This window comes from Abrus precatorius, unplaced genomic scaffold, assembly GCF_003935025.1.
Source record: "Abrus precatorius isolate BTA unplaced genomic scaffold, Abrus_2018 Scaffold8, whole genome shotgun sequence".
In the NCBI taxonomy this organism is placed as follows: domain Eukaryota; kingdom Viridiplantae; phylum Streptophyta; class Magnoliopsida; order Fabales; family Fabaceae; genus Abrus; species Abrus precatorius.
Window position 1 is genome coordinate 21,904,068 of NW_020874428.1, and position 23,732 is coordinate 21,927,799.

At 30.8% G+C, this 23,732-nt stretch overlaps 2 protein-coding genes across 3 annotated transcripts; both read right to left on the minus strand.

Annotated features, from left to right (window-relative positions):
* Positions 1-570: 570 nt before the first annotated feature.
* LOC113846759 (eukaryotic translation initiation factor 2 subunit beta-like) lies at positions 571-5,467 on the minus strand. 2 transcript variants are annotated; one of them, XM_027475368.1, is made up of 10 exons: positions 5,326-5,467; positions 4,753-4,802; positions 4,407-4,515; positions 4,253-4,305; positions 4,079-4,133; positions 3,856-3,944; positions 3,136-3,281; positions 1,971-2,113; positions 1,665-1,750; positions 571-1,404 (listed from the first exon to the last, which is right to left on the minus strand). In XM_027475368.1, the coding sequence occupies exons 2-10, from the start codon at positions 4,795-4,797 to the stop codon at positions 1,327-1,329; spliced, it is 804 nt and encodes a 267-aa protein (XP_027331169.1). In that variant the 5' UTR covers positions 4,798-4,802; positions 5,326-5,467; the 3' UTR covers positions 571-1,326. The 2 variants fall into 2 exon arrangements, with proteins under 2 accessions (XP_027331169.1, XP_027331170.1); XM_027475369.1 differs by having other exon boundaries at positions 627-1,404; positions 5,347-5,457.
* A 15,609-nt stretch (positions 5,468-21,076) lies between these two features.
* On the minus strand, positions 21,077-23,451 carry LOC113847429 (pathogenesis-related genes transcriptional activator PTI6-like). The gene has a single exon (XM_027476530.1). It carries the CDS (start codon positions 22,555-22,557, stop codon positions 21,697-21,699), a length of 861 nt encoding a protein of 286 aa, XP_027332331.1. The 5' UTR covers positions 22,558-23,451; the 3' UTR covers positions 21,077-21,696.
* Positions 23,452-23,732: the final 281 nt, after the last annotated feature.

Consider the following 23,732-nt stretch of genomic DNA (forward strand, 5'->3'; position numbering starts at 1 on the left):
GGACATTGAATTGAAGTTGAGAATCTTATGATTTCACTAAATAAATAAGCAAGTGGTGGTAGTTCGGATAATTTTCAATATGAATAGCCAATTAACGAAAAAATATAAAAACCAAATTTAATTATAACAAGAATTACTTGTTATTGTGTATCTCATATATACCTAAAATTATTGATGTTAGTTGAAGTTATAAGAAAAATAATTTTCTTAAAATTAATAATGAGTTCGAACGATGTGAATGAAAAATAAGTATAAAAGGAATTTTCTCTTAAGTGGGCCTCAATTTAATTAGGATTGAAAATGATTTCCAAATACTCCATGTCTTCAAAAAAATTTCATACCTAAATTTCTAATGTGAAGATCAGCACAGCGAAAATATGACTTGGAGGGATAGTTTGTTTTCAATTGGCCTTTATTGTTCATAATTAACCAGAAAAATGGCCTAAAATGGCACAACCAATGCGACGTACGATGTAGAAGAATTAGTCCATTAGGAAGTGATTAATAATTTGATGCTTCTCACCTACAACTCTTCCGAAATTGCATTTGAAGCAATCAAACGTAATGTTGCACAAAAGAAATATTTTATTGTCCAAAACTAGATTTACTCTCAGTAGCATGTTTGACAAGCAAAATAATGTTATTTTTTACATTAAGAATTTTATACTAAATTTTATTACAGACTCGACTTACAAATAAAAGTTGTAAAACGTAAGTCACTTTAAACCAAACACACTTTTTAACCAAAATTAAGATCACCTAAAATCAAATTTGCGAGCAATCAACAAGTACACTTATTTCTTGATTGTTGCAAGGGCTTAAATTTCATGACTGGTTTGTTCCATTTGGTCCTGGAGGCGGCAAAAAGAAGTTGACACTGAAGGTCTCTGTTTTCAAGTAGTTCACTGTTGATAGTTGCTCTTTCTTGGTTAGGATATTTGGAAGGTATCTATATGCGTGTCCAAGTTTTGGTTGTGAACAATAAAATTGAAAATTTGGACACAAACAACACCCCGCCACGGAATAGGCTCACATCTTAAAGCCACTAAATCACAAGTACAAGCGTAAATGGACTTAGAATACGTGATTTTCTAAATGACCTAAATACGTCAAATGGTTTGTGTAATGTGTTACTATCGTTTTCCTTAAAAGAATTATACTAGCACCCGATAGATAAAAGAGATAACAACATTGACCCATAAAAGATACCATTACTGCAACACACTCAAAATTGGAGTAGAGTAAGTTACATCATACATGGGAAAACTTCTCGTAAAGGTTCGTTTCCCCAAGCCAGATTCGGCATTGATAAAAAGTAGGACCAAATTATGTCCCCGTGTTCCTTCTGCCAACACGAGCAACAAAACCAGCCTTGATTGGAGCAACTGATCTTCCTGATCCACACTGAAAGCAATAAACCAGTATTAGGATAAACATCTTTCATTGTTTTAATATCATTACATATATAATATAAATAGCTGGAGAGAAATCGTCCATAAACATTATGAGGAGAAACTACCACAATCATTGATAAAAATAACCACCACAATCCATAACAGTCTAATTGACCATAAATAAAAGGAACTAATCACATGAAACTGGGTATGAAAACCGAGAGCCCAAGACGAAAAAGAGAAGCAGGCCTAAGTGCACAGAAAATTCACCTTCTCACAGCGGAGAAAGAACAGACGGTTCTCCTTTGTAAGTATAGTGTCTGGACTCTTGCATCCAAGGCAAATGACATATTCATCTGAGAAGAAAAATGCCCGTTAAATTCAATCAGTGACCAGAAATACACAGCAAAAGCAATAACCATATTGTTCTGCTTGGCCGAATGTATAGAAAAAATTAGTGGGAAATTTATAAAACAATACAATTACAAACGCCAGCACAACATAGAACTTTCGTACTTACCAACCTTAGATTTCTACAACAAATCAGATGATCAAAGATTAAAATCAAATACTTACTGACATATCGTCGCAGAATTCCTTCAAAGTTCTTTGGTGCAAATCTTCCCTTTACAACCAATCTCTGCTGTCCATCGAGGGAGCCACTTGTACCCAGTTCAGCAAGCAAGAAAGCCATGACATGATCTGGCTGCCGATGCATCCTAAAAAATTGGGTAGCAGTAAATTAAATAAGGGAAGCATATGATGCAAAATTAGTTTCTTAACTGCAGAAAAATATGCCATGGCAATGGTGGAACCCACAGTCAACAAAACAAAAAATAACCAAAAGGGAACAATCATCATTAGATGAACAGAATCATTAGCAGAAACACAGTAGTCAATATCAAATAGGGATGTACAGCGGCTGACTCCAAAAATGTTATAGCAGTAACAGGACGATTGTTATTTTGAAGTATTAAGATACACAACAAAAATAATACACACAAATATAAATGCTGAAATATAAAATAAAATAACTAAAAAACAACATTCATAATTAATGAGTAAAATTCAGGATTTGACTGCTAAACAAACACGTAAATAACAAGATAATCAAGGAATCAAAACAAGTTTAAGCTTCTCTCCAGCGGTGCTTGGTGTTGTTCCTTGTAGCTGACTGGATCCTGCCATAACTGTTTCAGACTTATAGAGAGGTTGAAGGACAGAAAAAAGAAGAAAGAAAGCAGAGCAAAGCTGAGATGGGTATGGGCAGGCCAGAACAATGAAAGGCACGCTGGAAAATGGTCATAAAAGAGATGGATAATTTAAATGGCACAAAAACAGGATCAGAACTGGCTTCTAGAATCACTGCAGAAATAGTGGCCAAGATGGTTACAAAAATCCTGCTACAGCAGCCACAATTTGGTCCACCACCACAAGGGTGATTGGAGGGGAAGGGGGTTGCTACACACCATGCTGCAGTTGTGCGCCATTTAAACCCGAGTAAATTTGCCTTAAAAGTTTTATTTTGAGGGCATTCATATATTGGGCAAACATTTTGCATTCACACAAGGAAAGTTAATCTCAGAATCATAGAGATCTCAAAAGAAAACTGCAGACAATTGTTAAGTTCTAAAGATATGCCAGTTTAAAACTTCCTAGGAAATAAGAACTCCAGAGAAAATTCAGGATTTGCTCGTATGCATGCTGGAGAAACCTAGTTTCAGATAAAATATTGACTCACGTTTTGCATAGATCCATAAAATTCACAAACACTGTCTTCTTTGTGCCCTCACGAAGAACTTGAGGAGGCCTCATAACTGTTCTTCGGCGATCTCCAGCAAGTTCTGGATTATTCTCACGTAGAATGTTAAACACCCTGCCAAGAAGCTGCACCAAAAACCACAAATTAAGGAGAGATTTATTACAAGGGGGACAGAAGGGAAGCAGTTTCCATATAAAGGAAGAACAGAGTAGACAAAAAATGCTTTTGGCAGTATTTTATGGATTTATCATTTATAGTTGGACACCATATTAACACAATTCCATTTAGATGGTTTAGGATTTAAGGTTTACAAAACACTAGCACTTCTTGATCCAAGAAGGATAAAGTGCCAATACATTCACGTATAATCAATCTTATGTACTAGCCAGGCACACATAAATCATCAAATAACATGCTTCCATCTTAAAAATTTCAAGCATATATAAGAGTCTACAACATCAGCCCCCTTACAAGGCCCTACACATCACCTATTAAACCAATGTGGAGCCATAGAAGGAAGATTCACAAGAACCATGAAATAATTATCAGAATCATGGATGAAAAGTAAAATCAGCTAGAAACACTTTGGAACTAAGTGAAGAGGACAAGATCCACGGCAAATAAGATTGACATTTGAGACATTACAATCTAGTTGTCAGTATAACAGTGTAGAAACAGAGTACGTAAATTGCAACATACCTCCTCATATTCATAATCACGATCACTCCCTTCCCAAGGATAACCAGCCTGAGAAGCAACCATTTCTCCTTCATCATCTTCAGCTTGATCTAAAAGCCAATGAAGTTTATCAAATGTTCAGTATTTAATTAACTTTCACTCAAGACATTACTTGAAGACAGAAAAAACATAAGTCCACTATTCACACACAGAATTTTTACCAAAAAATTATATGACTGCTTACCATCCAACTCTTCAATTGCGTCGCCACTCTCGTCATTCAAGTTACTGATTTCAACCTACAGTCAAACAAAAGTATCAAATTGCTTCCAACAAAAAACTAACATGTCAAAGGCTCAAACTTTCAGAAGAGAAATAATTCATTGGAAAAACCTCATTAGCAATAAATATGACTTACAGGCTTCTTCTTCTTTTTCAAACCAGCAAATGGAGTCTCGACCCCATCAGAAACTGCAAGTGGAAAACTAATGAGAATCGTGCATAAGCACAATATCCAGATAGCATTGAACATAGAAACCACAAAAGTAAGTTGCTTGTTTTGTTTTGCATACCAGAGAGGTTTTCTGTTTTCTCAGTCAATTTGTCCACTGAGTCATCAGCAGGATCTACAATTGTAATTTTCTTCTTCTTTTTCTTCTTAGTAGGATCAAATGGTGCAATCTGTGATTTAGAAATTCAGGCATCAGAACACGGTACTGCCACAGAAAACTGAATCACCAGCTAACCAACGTGGTTGGTGAGCAAGATACCATGCATCACAATACCATCATAATAAATCAGCAAATCACAAGAACAAGATTTTAAAATCCTGACTTTATGGCCTTGTGCTGAATCATGGGAAAAACATGGAGGAACCATTTGTTAAATTATAGATAACTAAGGAGAAGATAAACTTACTTCTGCAACCTCCTCCTTCGTATCATTTTGCGTTTCATCCGCCATGATTGCTGCAACACAATTTAAAAAAAAGTTTGAACATGACTACAGAATTAGGAATAACAGAGACAAAAAAACAATAAAACCTTTTAGGAACTGAACAGAATAATGTAGAAGATTCAGGAAAATATTCTTAAATCAAATTGTGTTCAAAACTTAAGAAAATTCTGTAAAAGCATCACTCCATAACACTCCTCAAGTCTTGTTGCAAATTTCACGGCGTAAACAAACGCAACAACAAACCAAAACCTTAATTGTCAATCCCTATAAAGCATAAGCTACTTCCAAACAACCACCCTATCACATCCTGCACGAGTAGTATGTGAAGCTCTCAACTACAGAAATTACGAAAACACGACACTGTGTGTCTTTAAATTAGCTTATTATGTGTCCAAACCATACTTATAAAACGATCATTTCCCCCTAATAGTCAAAACCATAGACGCCTTAAAGATACGAGAAACGGATTTCAGAAACACGCATCGAATTGGATAACTTGAAAAAGGAGATAAATAACTGAAAACGAAGCAAAACCTTATAAAGTGCAGAGAAAAACTTTGAAGTGTGAGCAAAGAGTATCTAATCCCTTGAGACGAAGAGGGTGGCCTGTGGCTCAGTGCGTTGAGGAATCGAAAACCCTTTCTTTCGCCTCCAAAACTGTGCGTTGCAGGTCCCTTCTCTTTTTTTTTTTTAGTGCACTTTTAATTAGTTTGGGCCTTCTCATCAGTTTCTCGTCATGTGCAGATATGTATTGGGCCTTTTACATTGAAACGATTCAGGTCAACTTATGGATGCTGTTATTACCAAGCTTGTAAAATCACGAAATGATCTAACTATTTGTTGATGAAAAAAATCAACTATTCATCTCACAAAATCTATAGATTGCATTACTGTGACTATAGATTGAGAATTGATATATGTTTAATTTTTTAAAACTTCATTACAAGACAGTAATGCAATCAACTTGGTGTTTTATTCAAACGCAATCCATGGGGTCCAGTTTGAGTCGGCAGCCGCACAGTGCACACATGTGAAGAAACAAAATATTCAAAGAGAGAGAGAGAACGACTCGACCAAAACAAACCTGAAAGAACGACAAAAGTAAAGACAAACAAGCATGATACTGAAAAAAACAAAAGTAAATTAACATGAACGGTGTTTTCTATAGGAATAGAATTATTACATATATGAATTATTTAAACCTAATTGTTTAAAAAAAGATATAACTTTATTTTATTGAATTATATTTTATTAAAAGACTAAAGTACTATCACTTCATTTTATTTTTTTTACTTCATTTGACACACACAAAAGTAAATTAATTTGAGCATAAAGAAATGTAAATTCTTGCCAATCACACACTCTTAGGCTTGTGGATTATATTATTTATCTCATAATATTTTATCCGAATTCATTTGATGCTAAGGTAGATTACTAGATTAGTCACGTCATAATAATAATTTCTCTTCCAGCCGATCCTCTTACTCACTGATAATCATTTTTCTTTTTTTAAAACATTAACCAATACATTTACTTTCTAAAATATATTTAACTTTATAAAGTAAAAAAATTAACTTAACCGACTTTAAGTCAAAGATAAACATAATCTTTATTCTTTTACTTTACACGCTTTTCTATTTTAGAAAATACATGCTATCATGATTGCTTTTGTTATCATCTATGATACAATTTTTGTGTCATTTTATTCAACCCAGTAAGAAAACTATGAAGTTAAAATGTTGGAAAATTTTGCAATCGACAGGCCCACCAAAGGTGGGAAATGGTCAACAATGGGGAATAAATTTCACAATCTCACATTAATCACTGATTCACCGACGGCAACTAATGATTGTAGAGTGAGTAGACTCAAAAATTTGGCAATTGGGGTATTTAGAATTTCGAAGTCAGCATGGTATGCGGAATTGGAGTTGGACCTGTGCTTGACTGAAATGACCAAAACTGAGGCAAACTTAAGGCCCGATTTCAGGTTCATCTCCCCCTTCCTTTTCAAGTCCCATTCAATCCCCTAATCTCCAATCTCATTTCAAAATGCAAACCAATCTCATAGGCAAAATATGATATCAATGGCCCCATCAATGCATTGATGAAAACTGTGACATATTCAGCAAGTTTATTTACCAAGTCAATTTTTAACTTTCTTCTTTAAATTTGACCAGCGTACCTAACAAAATTGTGCATTCAGATGTCCTCAACAGAAAAAAACAGATATTGGGACAACACAGAGAGAGAAAGGGCATTGCTGTGATGAGGACGAAAAGGCTATGAGATTTATTGGATGCTACAGAAATAAGTTTGGATACTATCAAAGTCTCCTGACCATGATTTTGTTTTTATGCATTTTATTAATTAATCACATTTACCAGCTGCTTTCGTCTTATTCGGAACATGTGATGGTTTATTCACCACAATTGACCATTAAATTATTTATAACCACAAATTTTGGTAACTTGGAAGCTGCATGGTGTTTGGAACTTTTCTCATTAGCCATTTTCCTCTTTAATTTGAACATTTTGTCTTTGTTGCATGAATAGTGTTTCATGCGCTTGCGTGAAGTTAAAGGTATGCGATTAGACTAATTATTACATTTTTAGAAATTCAAAAAACAGATGTCCAAGAGATTATTTTTTACACAGATAAAAGAATAAAATAAAATAATTGTATTTAGTTTAAATACTTATTAAATTAATAAAATATAATAAATTTATCGTATGACCTTATTTTATATTTTTTATTATAATTTTTTAACCTTATAATTAAATGTAATTTAAAATAAAAGTCTATTTTTTTAATGTATGCAAAATGACCTAAATTATTATAGACGTGATCATTATATATAAATAGTATAATAATAGTTTCCTTATTTATTTATTTTTTTGTCCTTCAAAACCAAGTTTTAGTTTTACTTTTGGTATAATCCAGCGGGATGTTTAATCCTATAAGCTCTATCAAATTACGTTCAATTGTTAAATTGCGGTTGCTTAACATTTTAAATGTTTTGAGTTAATTGGTTCCATTAGTTGAATGGCTAATAGCCTCAAAATTTTCTTTGTTGACAAGACATGTTCAACGAGAATACAAGGTCTTGTCAAATAGGGGAAGTGGAAAATTGTTTCTTCTCTTCACTTATCTCTCTATACAAAATTAGAATACGATTCTAACATATTTCCTGTGATTTTAATAAGCAATACAAAAATTATTTTTTTAGAAAAGTTTGTACGTATTATAAATTATTGATTGAAATTTTTTTAATTTAATAGTTAAAAATGCAAGAAACATAAAATTAGTGATACATATTAAATTTGTTGAAGGATATATTAGTAATTTGACATACATTTTTCTCATTCTCTTTTTTTATTATCTTTCATACAGATTTTTTCACACTCTATCTTTTACCCATAACTACACAGTCAATTACCATCATTTTTTATTTTATTTCGTAACTCATCATCAAAAATTAACAAATCACATAATCTTTTTTACATAAAACCTAAAAATTATTAAAAAATAGAAAATGTTGAAATTTTGGAAGAAAAATTTGTTCAAACCCCTTTGGATAGATTAGGTTGAATAAATCTTGAAAAATTAACTGAAATAAACATATAATTTACATAAATTAAAATTATATACTAAAAATTATGTCTTTTTAAAGTTTGTAAAAATTTTTACATCTTTTTATTTAATTATTTTTGAACTAATATGTAAAAAGTACTTTGCATATTGATTATTTCTAAAATTAATGTAATTCTACATTAGTTCTAAAATTATTTCAAAAATATGCACTAATGAAGTAATGAATCTTTAGTTATACGGTTGACGAATATTGTACATTTTTTATTTAGAAATTTAATGAAGATTATATCTCAAGTAAATATTAATGATGAACTTTACATAGTTTTTATTTATAAACTCAACAAAGATTAAATCTCAAATAAATATTGATAAACATTATTAACAAATAATGCATATTATTCATTTAAATATTCATCAATGATTAATTGACAACGAACATTAATAAATATTAACATCATCATAAGAGTTATCGAAAGCAAAGACCTAATGGTTGTAATAAAAACTCATGGCCGCAACTGTTGAAAAGCGAATAACAACAATGTTAACAAATAAAGATAACGGAGAAGTTAAAAGAAAAGATAAAAAAGGAAGAGTGATGATAAGAACTGGATGAACGTTTGAAAGTATTTATCAATTTATCTTTTATTATTCATACTATAACCATTTACAACATATTGTTACCCAAAAAACTTACCTAAAAATTATTAAATTCTAATAATTCAGTTATCATAAAATCATATTAACCATCCTTAATCATATATACTTTTCTCGTTCTAAATTACTATTTTTCTAATTTTCTTGTCAAATTTAAAGAATGATATGTTCCAATCCCTCAAATAGAATGATTTGATGAATAACACGGCCACATTAGGTTTCTTAGCTAGCTTCAACTTTTAAGTTTGAAGAATTGTAGGAAAAAGTATTGACCAAACAAATTAGATTTGCAGTTACTTTTATTTCTTTTGCCTTTTTCTTCACACCAAAGGTTGTTCTTATCCTTCGCTGAACCTTCCTTTCTTTACTGTTTATTTGATTGACCGAAGAGAAAATGAATAATTAAATAGAATGATGTTAAATTTTGATAAAACAAAATGGAATGGAATATCAAATACATTGTGGGAAATCTCCATTCTTCTCCTTTTTTTTAACAGGCATATATAATTTTCATATATGACTCTTCTAATAAAATTAGATCATAATACATGCAAATATATTAAGTTATAAAATAAAAAATAATAATTAATAAGAGATCTATTTAAAAAAATAGAACACATTTTTAAAAGATTAATAATCTATTTCTAGAAAAAAAAATTATACTAATTTAAATATTATATATATTTAAAAAAATTACGTCTAATTATTACCCATCAATTTTAAATCATTTTATAAAAATATTATATATTTATGTGTGTGCACGTGAGCAAAAATTATATTTTTTTCACATTAATATTTAAAAATATTAAAATAAATAAATAATAACTTTACTTCATTATATTTCCTCCTATTTCATTCCACTCTACTCAACATTAGATATACATAATAACTTACTCTTTTGGTAGATAATTTGGAAGAGCATTTTGTTTTCCCAGTTGAATCAACGTTGATCGCTGCCCATATACTAAAGATTGATTGTTTTGTCAAGTGTCAAAAGTACAGTGTATCTTTTGATTTTAACACCTATATTTGGGGTGTGATTTGAGTGGAAGGAAGAAAAAGATAAAAGAAAAAAAATCAATAATATGATAAAAAGGGAAAAGATAGATTAAAAAAATGTAAAAAAATGAGGGATAAAAATATAAGTGTTGTTTGTTTCCCTTTCATCATTCATAGTCCCAATAGCCTTTTTAAGTTGAAAACATCAACCAAAGCCCCATAGCCTGTCCAAGGCTAAAATAACAAATATGCTAGAGTTTTCATAGTTAAATTGATACCCAGCTTCCCAACTAAACTACTTTACCTCTCCTTTTGCACAATATGTTCTAAAGATTCTTGAATGAAACATAAATTTGTTCCCAATCATTTTAATACATGTGTTCTTCATTTCAGTTTTTGAGAGACCTGGAATCGATCCTACCACATGACCAATTTGGTTAAAGTGGCAATAAATTTATACAAGCAAAAAATACCAAGATTAGAATAAACACCAACCAATGAATTTCCACAACAATGAAGGGACATGCCAAGCATAGGTGACCTCATAGAAAAGAAATGTGGCATCTATTCCAATTTCCATGGTTGAAACGTTGTCATCAAACCGATACTCATTATTAATGCAGTGAAGTGAATTGGGAAAGGAAAATACCCAGTGGGGTTTGCTAGCCACCCATTAGCATCACACGCTCAAGTGAATGGCAATTATCACCATGTGCGTGTAACTCTGTATGCAACATGATAGCTAGTTCATCAATATGTTCCTCTCTTTTATATGTAATTATATCAACTATGTTTCTTCTTTTTCTGCTCCCTCATTGCCTTGTGTGGTTCTGCGGTTTAACTTGTAACCTCATTTTTGTAGCACTCTTTCCGTTATTTTCTATTTGTCACCATTTTAAAATAGTCATTTTTATTTATCACTTCAGAAGTTCAAGAAAACATTTATTATTAGTTTTTTCTATTATGCCTTTACTCTTAACAAAATTATTAGAAAAAAGAAGGATAAAAATGAAAATCTGATAATTTTTTTTGTTTAAACTGAGACATTAATTAGTTTTCTTTAACTGTAAAATAACCTTAATAAGCAGATAAAAATAAAATAATGAACACCTAGATTGCTAAATCTGAGGGTGTCCATTATAGCCTCAAAGCAATTCATAAAAAATAACATAAAATAAAGGTTACTATATAACTATTTGCCTCTTTAGCTGGGTCTACCCTCAATGAAAGTATATAAAAGCATAGGAACATATGATTTTGGTCCTAGCTGCTTCCTTCTAGATTGTAATAATGCACGAATCAGTGATAGAAGTGAGGAAGAAAAGTCTCTTTCCCTACCCTGTTTTAAAAGGGATCATGAGAACATTGAAGGGTCTAGTGTTGTTGGGCTTAAATGATGAAGGGAGAAAAGGAACAGAAAATTATTGGCCATGGTTCTGTTGTTAAAGTATGTGTATGTATAAATAAAAGGGTCATTGTTTAGGTGCATGATACTAAAACCTCTAAGAAGTAAAAACTGGAAACAGAATTGGAAGTTACTTTCATATGTATATATATATAGATGGACTGTAGGTAATGAAAAGGTCGTGAAATTGATTGATGCTTAACAAAAGCAGCCACTTGAAATTGTTCAAACAGTCTGAACTTCTGGGTCTCTTTTGTCTTGTAGTATTAATAAGATCCAACAACGGAATCAAGAAACCCACAAAAACCTCTATAGAACTGTTCGTGGCAGGGTTTAATTTGATATAAATATCTAATAAATCTGATTTTCACTCCTTCAGTTCTTGTTATAATACCCTCATATTTAACCCATTTCAAGAAAAAAAAAATTGAGAGATTTTATTTTATTTGATTAATTCTTTAGGGGATGTTTGTTTTAAGTTTTTTTTTTTCAAGAATATCGATGTACTTATAAAATGTTTCTAGTTATTATTTTTTTTTTAAATCTCAATGAAAAATTATTCTCAGGAACACTTTTTCACCATAATTTTCAATATTTCATTGAATTCATATATGAAGGTAAAAATAATCCATTCTGATATAAATGATTGAGGTTTTAAAAAATTTGTTTTTGGATAATCTTATCATATCTTCAAATATTCTTAGATTTTTTTAAAAAAATTATGTAAGAATAACAAACATAAACATATCTGGTAGAAACTCACGAATAAGGATATCATTTTCAGAATCTTACATCCAGGAGTTCTAAAGAAATTCAACTTTAAAATTTGATACAACAGTTTTAGGTTAATGTTTTATATTTAAATATATTTGAGTAAATAATTTAATTAAATATATATTTAACAATTTTTATCACACATAAATTTATGACATAACTTAATTATAAAATTTATAAAAATAAACTGAAAAATTGATCTTTCATGCCTAATTCAATTAAATTTGCGTGAGAGTGAATTATGAGATAAAAACAAGTCATTATCCCCTATAGCCGATGAGACAACGACAATATACGAACTTAGGAAGTAGTATCTTCTTATCTTCATCCTCAAGAAATGAATATTCAAAAGGACTTGAAACACTGTGTCAGCATTTATTAATGCCAAATTATTGCACACAAACTGTAATCTAGTCTCGTACTATATAGTATGGTTTCCCATAATTCCTAAGTTAAAACTTAAGACCATAGAATCCTATTTATATATGATTTTTTTTTAATGGATGATAACGATATATGTTAAAAAAATAGATATTAATATTTTTTAATAATTTAAAGACAATAAATGTTCTTATTTTTTAATATATATAAAAAATATTTTTACATATATAAAATTTTTTAATATTACATATTTAAAGACATATTAAAAGATGATTATTAAATTTGAAGGCAAGAAATTATTTAGAGATAGTGGAAGACGGCTATATCGTATAGGGCGGTGGTGACATTTAGGTTATTTCTCAACTTGCAATGTGTTTTGGTCACCAACCGTGGGACACCCATTCCTGTCCTTTCAAGTTTCAACGTCTTTAACCCTTTGATCTCGGGATTTTTTTTCCTCTATTCGTTCATTGTTTTAAAATTGAATTATTTTAAATAAACCACGCTTTCATCTTTAACAGTAACTATTATCTTCATCTCATCTTAATAAATTCTGAATATAGCTTCTTGTTGAACTCGTGATTCAGAATTTTAAATCCGCTACTAAATTATCCTACTGGTTCCGAAGAATCACATAAAAATTATTGATTAAATAGATAGATAACTTTGAAGGGTTGGTCCAATAAACAAGATAATATCTTATATTTAATAGTCATGGATTTAAGTTTTCACTCATCGAATATAATTTTTTTCTGATAAAACGTATAGATCAAATAGATACATATAATAATTTGTAAATCATATGTAATGTGATTAAGGATTAAATTAATATTATCATTTCCATTATTATTTCTAATAAAGCATTTTAAAATTAAAAAAGTAAATAATAATAATAATGATAATTAGTATTATCTTTTTTTTTAAATAGCCAAATATATAAAAACATTTTTTTCTACAAACACAAGCATAAAAAGAAATTAAATTTGTCACTTTAAAACTTTTCCGAACACATAATTATGTGTTAATCAAAGTAAAGAACAAAAGTAAATGTAAAAACAAAAAGAGTTGTGTTAATAATTGTTTGAAGGGTATCGATCAAAGAAAAAATATAAAATTATCATACGTTGGGAACTAACAAATAAATTCATTTAATCTTTCCTTTTTTTATCATTAACACTAAACACTAACCAAAAAAATCCTAATATTTAATATTGTAAAAATTAAGTAGCTTTTTTTATTTATTTCTTGAATTTTCTATGTACAGGTAGCTATAGGTTAGTAAAAAAAGTGTGAAGATTAGATTTTAAATTAAATAAAAAAAACATTGTAAATAGTTATGTCAAGTTATTTAAATTGTGTTTATTAGAAGATAAGGTAGTAAAAAGGTGGTTTTGAGGAAGCGAACACAGCACCCACGCAAGAGACTTGTTTGATATCTATGATGTTAACTTAGGATGATTGTCAACAGAATCATTAAGAGACACATCTAATAATAAATGCAACTAAAATGGGGCAGAATAATAAAAAAATGAAATTATGTGACCCAAAAGTCCCCTTTGAAACTTCTTGGTGTCTACTGTTGGGAAGCCTCAGCCGCCGGTAACCACTTTTCTTGTGTGGGGCCCAAGCCCACAAGGCCATTATGTAGAAGCATGAAGCAGCTTGGTGGGCCCAACCACTATTATTATAATTAACCAAGTAGCCACCTATTTGTGGGCTCATGGGCCCTGTGGGTCCACTTTGTTACTTGTCTTTATGCTGTGGTCAATCTAAACTTGGATTTGGTCTCATCTTGCCACATGTTAAAACTGCAAAGAGGGACAGGGGAACCAACTATCCTTGCAACTTGCAGTAAAAAAAGTGAGTTGTAACACAGTCTTGCTGAAGTGGCCTAATCAAGATTCACATATCTTACTACAGAAAAGAGGTCAATGATAATTATAAATATTTTGCCCCAGTTTCGGTAAGATTGGGTATAAGTCTTTATAAAAATATTTTTTTTTAATAAGTTAAAATGATTTATCTTTTAAAATTTTTAAAAAATTAAATGAAAGTAACTTCTACAAAATTGATAAGTGAAAATTGAGTTTAACTTGTTGGACTAATTTGATTCATGTTAATTTTTATTTTTTTTTACTTTTATAAGTATTTATGAAAAAAATTATTCAATTTATGCCTTGTTTCTTTAAGCACAGAAAAAACATTAGTATTTTTTCTCTTCGTTCTTTTAGTTGTAATTTACATATGTATGATATGGGTAAGATGTAATCAGAAGTCATGTGTATGTATAGCAGGTTAAGTTATGACAAGTAAGATGAGTATAATGTAATTTTAGTTTTTTAACGGATAAGATAAAAAAATATAAAATGTAAAATATTAATTCAATTGATTAAAATTATGCAACAGTGACAAAAATATAAATATTTAAAATAAAACAAAAATATGATAATGTGATACATTTTTAATGATGATTTAATATCATTACATTTATTATCGATTGAAAAAAAAAACAAAGTATTAATTGCTTCAAAAAATCAAGAAAATGAAAAGAATTTCTTTAATTCCATAACTAATAACGGAATAAAAATATTAATTTAATTTAATTTAACAAAAAAAATTAAAATAAAAAGATATAAAATTATATCAGAAGGAGAGCATGTGCAACGATAATAAGTCATTTTCAAGAATGATATCAGAAATTTACTGTATAGAAACGGTCACCGATTTTATGTTATTTAAATAGTTTGATCGTATAAAATTAAATAATACTCCAAATATTTTGCACTTGCAGTAAATTATTTATAAAATGTGCAATTGATCTAAGGGTCTAAAATTAAGTTTCAGTTTTATAAGATAATATATATTATAAGTAGCAATTTTGTTTCAATTTTTAATACGTCTATCAGTATAGTACAACTGGGATGATAAAAGAAAAGATATATATTAAAGTATTTTTAAAATATTACAGAAAGAATTATAGACAAATATTGGAAGATATAAATACTTTATAATTATTATTTTATGCAAATTATCTTCTTCCACTTTACTGACTTCATCTTTTACAAGGTCAAAATTTATAGAGCTAAGCAATTATAGATTGACAACAATGTTGAATCGACTTGATAACGAAAAAAATGGAATGCAAAGGGTAGTTTGGGTGTCAACTATGTATAATTTGAATGTAAAACCTAAAGGAGAAATATGATGTAACATGGTTGAATATATATTCACGAACTTGGGTTCGGATTTAGTAACATCCTAATTTGAATAATTAAAATACTAACAGGAATAGCAACAAAAAGAAAAGCCGCAAACAAGCAAGGTCACAATTTAAATTTATTAAAGACACATAATCTATTCAATTATTAAATTTATAACGATGTAACATTAAAATTTCAGTCTGTTTAAAATTTTAAAATATCTTTATACTAATTACAACAAAAAGTGACGTTTTCGAAAAAAAAGAAAAAACTAAACAATCCGTGATATTTTTCTTTTTTTTAAAAAATGAACAACGAAGAATTGTTTTGTTTTCTCCCATAAACATTAATTTTTAGAAAGATATACAAAATATAAAGCTTGCAAGTTGTACTTTATAGTTAATTATTATGTTGCTTTACTTTAGGAGCTTGATTTTGAATGCATCCGCTCTTAAGCTATCATCATGCTATTAAATCAGGGTAGCAAGTCTCACAGCCATTGTCAAAGATCAAATAAATATTCGGTTAGTCTAGTGGATAATAAGGTCTACTCACTGATTTGATTGCTTGGACTTAAACCTAAGGTCGGTGCATAAATAAATTAATTAATTTTTTAAAATTATTATGCTTACTTTTCGTTTTTTTATATATGCATGGTTCTCATCGTAACTTAATCTCGTTATACACAAAAATGACCACCAAATGCTGCAAGTTGGGTCAACTATCTTCAAATAAGCTAAATTTTATCCTCACTTGGCCAATGGGTTACTTGATAGTCATCTCTCTTTAAGAAACTTTTTAACCTTAAATTATTTTTAGAAAGGTAAATTTAGGAATATGATATTTATATGTTTGGTTTAATTTTTAAAAAGCATTATCATTGATTCCCAAAATGTTAACATTCTCATATTTTTCCACATCTTTGTTAATGTGATGAACGGTGGAGTTAGAGCCAAGATGTGTGTATAAATAATAAAATGACAAAGATATAAATAGTTTAAGTTAAATTTGTTCCTGAGTGCCACTAGTGAGTAAATGTATCAAGAAGGAGAGTACATTGTGAAGATTATTTGGGTACTTGAAGAAATCGTCAACTTTATAGGTATATTCCTATATGTTTAAAAGCTAAGTCAACTTGACTGTAAATATCTTTCTCGCTTAACATTCTAAAGAATGTTATGACAATTTGCTTTTCTGAATTGTCTGCTATTTAAGTTAAGAATTGAAACGTTTTAAGTTATGCTAACATCTTAATGCATTACCATCTTATTGAAATACCTTTTCAACACGAAGATATAAGTTCAACACCATTTTACATCATATGCATATAGTTTTAAATCATAATATAATCACCTTACACCCATACATATATATATAGTAAATTTTTTAATGAGAATATAAAAAGTTACTGTAAAACTTTAGTAAATTTTGTAATATCCTTAATTTGTCTAATATAATAAGAAAATAATTTTAAAATTAAGAAATTTTTTTTTAATTAAACTCATTTATAAATTGAATACAACATAAGAAAATATAAAATATTTTATCTATTTTATTCAAACTTATAAAAATTTAATATGATACAGTAATGAGAATTAAATAAATTTAAAAGAAAACATTAAATAATCTTAATATAGATTGTTCTTATAAATTTATAAAAGTTGATATTTGCAAAATATACCTCAAAATATATTAAAACTCATTTATATCATTTATGAAATATAAAATATAAAAAGTTTTAATGAGCATTCTATCCATTAAGATATTGAAGACGATCTAGTCATTCTCGTACCATCCCTCTACCTCAGTAAGGTCTTTGGAATCAAGATCATCATCTGATCTGAGATAGAGATTTTCAGAGTCTGCAGCGGCTTTCACACTCAAAATTCGCTCAAAGGTGACTTGAGTCAGCCTCTAAAGAAGGCCATGATTGTGATAAGTGAACAGGTATGTCATAGCTGACAAAGTTCTAACTGTGCCTTGATAAAGGTATATACATAGAGTGTGGTGGATCTTATTGTTTATAGAATAATTTAAAGACATACTATAGTATAATTCCATTTTCTTCATAATAATATTCCTAGGTATATTGTCCACGTGTACAACAAACTTAAAATGACAAGTTCTCTAATATTCATTAAATATACAATCTAACTTACATTGTACAAAACTATTTATAAGTCTAATTATCTCTCTAAGTGCAGTTATCCTGATTTCCTAAAAGGTTAGATAAAGATGAACCTCTATTCTCATTACCAAGTATACATCCATAATTAAGTCATACAATACGAGCAACAATAATTAATTATTTAGTTTATTACATTACCTCTCTACTAATACTCGTAGTTCTCATTTCACACTTTCACTGCCAATAGGATCCCTTGAGCTCTTCTTTAGTATAGATAATTTCTAGATAGTCGCAGCTACACAGATACAACATGTGTTGACTTGTCCCTTTTTAGCAAAAACGTGCTCTTACTTTTAGTTGTTATGCGTAAATCAAGAAGAGCAATCACCATCCTCATTTCTCTGAGATTTCTCAAATTGCCTCCATCTTCCACACTTTTGAGTATATCTCTGAACTATCCATAGTTGTTCTTATCATTTCCCTTCTCTTTTCATATTTTTTGTCAAAACCCAACTTGGCATTTCTACCTTAATATTTTGTTCATCCTTTTCTCTCTTTTTTTTATTCAAGTTCATTTTCTATATCGCATACCAATCAAACATTGTCGAAGGTTGGTCACACCCAGACTCAATCCATAACATACATATATAGATATGCTCAAAATATACATCATTCACATCATCAAACACATGAAAACATGTTTCAATCCAACATATATTCATAATCATGCATCACACTACAAACCCTTTCATGAGTACAAATATAACAGATAAAGCTCTCATTACCTTGAAAGGGAAGTTTAATAAAGGGTTTATGAGAGATCTTGCTCAAAAGGCTAGATTCTTCTTAAATATCATAAGAAACCCTTTTTAGAAGTGAAAAATAAAAAAATAACCAAGAGAATGAAGAACCAAGCTTCAAGAACTTACCAAAGAACAAAAAGAGTGAACTCCCAAACTTAGATCAGAGAAAAATTAAAATTTTTCAAGAATTTTTTGAGAAAAAGGAGGAGAGAGGTTAGAAGAAATGGAGAAGGGTCGTAACTTGGATTATAATCTAAGTTTCTCAACTTAAAAACTCTTAAATACCTCTCAATTTATGACATTCTCGCTATAGCAAAAACTTCTCACTACAACGAGCTCTTCTCTCGCTGCAGCGAAAAAAATCAGATATTTTTTTCTTTATTGTCTGTTATTTTAGTTATAATGAGAGTTCCTTGCTACAACGAAAAAATCCTCGCTACAGGAAGAAGGCTTCAGAGAGCCTAATTTTAAACAAATTCTCTCACTATAGCGAAAGATCCTATAACTTACAAATCTAAAACTCTTCTAATTTCAAACAACATGTATTAACAATCATTACCAAATATAAAATTAATAAATAATAAAAATAGAGGTATTACAACTTTCATTTCTATTTATGCTTTCAGTTTTAGCTGCCATTTAAATTCTAAAAAATAGTCAAGACTATTAAACTTTAGTTAGACACATTTTTATAAAATACCCTAAAATAAAATGATTACAACTATATATTTATGAAAATGACATTTTCAAACTACATTCCTAAAACTTAAAACAAACACCCAAATTATGGATGAGTAGCCGGGACACGGTAAAGTACAATGATTGAGAATCTTAGTGCATGAGTATAATAATAGCTAATTCAATCGTAACAAATAATTAAAAATATCAAAATTTTAAAAAATTGTTTTAAAAAAGAAGGTTTAAAAAGAGAAAGGAAGACAAATTTTATATTTAAATATATATATATATATATATATTTAAAATTAATATTTTTTAAGGATAAAAACATAAATCGGTATATTAATATAAATTTAATATATTAATAATGTATTTATTATTATAAATATATATAATTTTTTAATTTAAAAATAAAAATATATTCTCCTCTTGTTTTCTCTCCTTTAAATTTTCCTCCCAAACATTCTCCTGGAATTTTTAAAGACCGTGTTTAATTTAACGTTATTAACCCTGTGCTGCTTTACTGGTGGCACATATCTATACATATCTATATCTTGTGAGTAATATTCCTGCTGATGGGTTTTCAAAACATGGGATTAATAACAACTCTGGTTTTGTTAAGTTTAATTGTATGCTTTCGTTTATTTATTTTTTAAAACATATTTCTAAAGGTAAATAAATACAAGTTTATATATAGTAATTTTTTATTAAAAATCATATAATTTATTAAATTGATGCATTGATAATATTAAATATTGTAATTTTTAATAAAAATATATTATATATAATTTTTTAAAAAAATCAACATTTTATCAAGGATAATTTAGAGTTCAAGGGGTACTATATATGTAAGTCAAAGTTCACTAATTTATTTAGAGAAATTTTTTTATTTGTTTAAAAAATTATTAAAAGAAAATTTTAAATAAACTTATAAGTTAAGTTTGACTTTTCAAAAAGTCAAGTAATACCTTAAAAATACCTACTTTATATTAAGTAAATAAGTCTAAATATAAGTAAGTTTTAAATTTAGAAATAAGCTTAGAATTTATAAAATCTAACTCATCTCGACCCCATTTTACTCCTTCTAGTGAGGTTATAGTTTGGCTGTCAACCCCTTTCATTCATTAAAAAATATATATATAGTAAAAGAGGCAGTGGGTACACAGCAATGACAGACAATAGAGGATTTTTGAAGATTAAAAATAACTAAATATTGTTTTTTTAATTTAAAACGACTCATTAAATAAAATATCAAACTAAAATATAAACTGCTAGCTACAACTTATTTATCTCTCTTCCTTCAATATTATTTGTCTCCTATCAAAAAAAGAATTTACGTAATTTTATAATATTAAACTATAGTAATTCTTTCTTTTCGTCTTCAGGGTGAATCATTCACGTGTTCTAATTATATCCTCAAATATGCGCTTCGACAAATTGGATGTGAATGGAGTGTGATATTATGAGTTATATTACCTAACTTAATTGAAAAAACATGAGAGACAAAATTCGATATCAGATAAATATCAATATTTATATATGACTATTCCTTGTACGTAGGAGTTATTTTTCTTTTCGATTTTCATTCTAAATCAAAATTTCGGCTTAGAATATGCATTTTGATATTTGCTTGGCCAGACAAATCAACATCGTACACTTGAAGTACCAATAGAATCCCACTTAAAAGAATCTTATAATAAATATAAAGCATTTTTTAAACACTAAGCACTATGAGATTTACAAGATTTTTGCGGTGTCCAGAATGAGTCATCCCCAAACAATTTCATTTACGCATGCAACTAAAGAATAAATAAATAACACATAAAGGAAGATATCAACCGAATAATGGAAATAGAATGATTCAAATACGAACACAGAAACTGATTGAAGGGATTCGACAGCCAACGTGTCCCCTCTACAATAACCCATTAATCTTTATATAGACAACACCAAAAGTTGTTTAAATAATTATCAAATTTTATATACGAAATTACAATAGAGTCATTCCTTCTTTGATATATGATATTTCCATTTTTTTCCACCTTTCTCACTCACTCATTCAGACACTTAAATATTTTTATAAATGATTTTTCCTTTTTCACGATAATTACAAATTAAATTCTGCCAAATAGTCTCATGTCACGAAACAAAGAATCGCCGCTTCAGGTGCCATTTCGAACTCTACACTCTTCCAACGAGCACGACAAAATTTCAAACTTCAACAACGAGAAGGGTACTTCCGGAACTTCACACTACGGACACAATACAATTACCAAACTGCCCCTGAGATTTTTAGTAGGGCCACGAAATGAACTCGTCGAGATCAAACTCGTCCAACGCCTCTTCCTCCTCCTCATAACGCTGATGACACGTCAGCATAACGTTAACCTCCGCCAAACTTAACGGCGCGTCGATGCGGAACCCAAAGGCGTCCACGTCGCCGTAACGGAAGCCATCAAACGGCGTGGAGTCGCCGTCGTAGGCCAACACGGACGTCGGCGAGGCCACTAAGTCGGAGTACGAGATGCCGCCTTCGCTGCTCAAACTTTCGACGGGGACAACCGGCGTCACCGCCGTTTCCTCCGCCGGCGTGAGGGGGAAGTTAGTGACGGCGTTGGGACCTTTTAGCTTCAACGCCATCTTGTCGTACTCAGAGGCGGCCTCCTCCGCCGTGTCGAACGTTCCGAGCCAGAGGCGTTTCCGGCGGGTCGGGTCGCGGATCTCGGCGGCCCACCGGCCCCACGGCCGCTGCCGGACGCCGCGGAACTTATTGTGGCGGCGCGTGGCGGCAGATGGCGGTGTTGGTTTTTTGGGTCTCTTGAACTTGTTTGGGTTTTGGTCGGAGGAAGAAGAGAAGGAGCAAGTGGAAGTTGAAGAATAAGGAGAAGAAGAAGACAACGGGGAATCGGAGAAAGGAAGGAGCATGTTGATTTGGGTGATTTCTCTCTTCACTCTTCGGGTCTTTGTTGGGTTGTTTTCTCTCTCTTCATCGGTGGATGAGTCAGAATCGGTGGCGTCGTGGTCGGTGATTATGATCCGAACGAGCTTCCTTTGGGGTTTCCTCTTGGTTTTGCATGGTGGGTCACCTTCAAAATGGGAACTTGGGGTTGCAAGCTTCAGCTGCTGGTGCTTCAGTGTTGACTGTACGGACATGCCTAAAGGCTTACAGAGAGATAAGGGTAAGAAGAAATTAAAGGAGTGTTCTTTGGTTGTGGTCAAGGTTGGTTGAATGAAATGAGTGAGGAAATATAAAAGGGTAAGGGGAAAGGTTGGGTAGTGTTATAGTGCATGAAGATGAAGGTGGGTTTCAAGAGTGAGAATTTTTTAGGTGAATAAGCGACGCTGGGTGGGTAGGGGAAGAAGGGTGATGGGGGAAAAGTGGATCTAGTGGAGAAGCAGATATCCTGGAGGAATTGAGACGTTTGGGAACTTTTGGTGGTGATGATGCGGAAAGAAACCAAGATATTATATATGGGTAGAAGCAAAAGAAATAACAACTTTTGCTTTTCGTCTAGAGATATATTCCAAGAGAGAGAGAGAGAGAGAGAGAGAGAGAGAGAAGAGAATATGGCCAACTTTGGATGCGATTAAAATCTCACTCCACTTTTACTGGAAGATTACACTCACACGGGGAGGGCGTGAAGCGAGTATGGGAGAGAGAGAGAAGAAGAAGAAGAAGGTGGGGTTTTGGCGGGAAGGCAGAGAGAGAGAGAGGGAGAGAGAGAGAGGGAAACGAGATGAATGAGTAGAGGCAAAGGGGTATTTATAGTGCACGGGGTGTTTCTCTATTGGGCTATTGAGGAAAATAATTTTCTCGTGAGAGTGGGTAATGGAGTTGGAGTTGGAGTTGGAGTGGAGAGTGGTGACTCGTGAGTCTATGCTATGCGTGTGCGTGTGTGTGTCTTTGTCGGGAGTAGAAAATTTAGCTTCCAGGTTCCAGCTGCCTCTGATGTCCGTTTCTCTCAACTATAATCCCACTCTTGTGTTGTTGTGTGAGAATTCCACTCATCTATTCCTACTCCCACCCTTCTTATCCTTATTCACGACAATCACAATGACCCATTTCACCTTTACTCTCCTATATTCATAATCTATATAATCATCTCCTTTGAAACCTTCCTTCATTTTATTTCCTTTTTTAATTTCATAATCCCAAAGGCGTGCTTCCTAATAGGGCATGGATGATGTCACCAGAGTGAACTTTATTTTACTATTAGCTAATGGTTCATTCCAAAGAGAAGCGAGACCCAAGTGAGGTCCAAAGAATCCTCCAAACTTTACACGTTGGTCAAGCTCGCACCACCCAAAACGCAATTGACGAGCCCCAA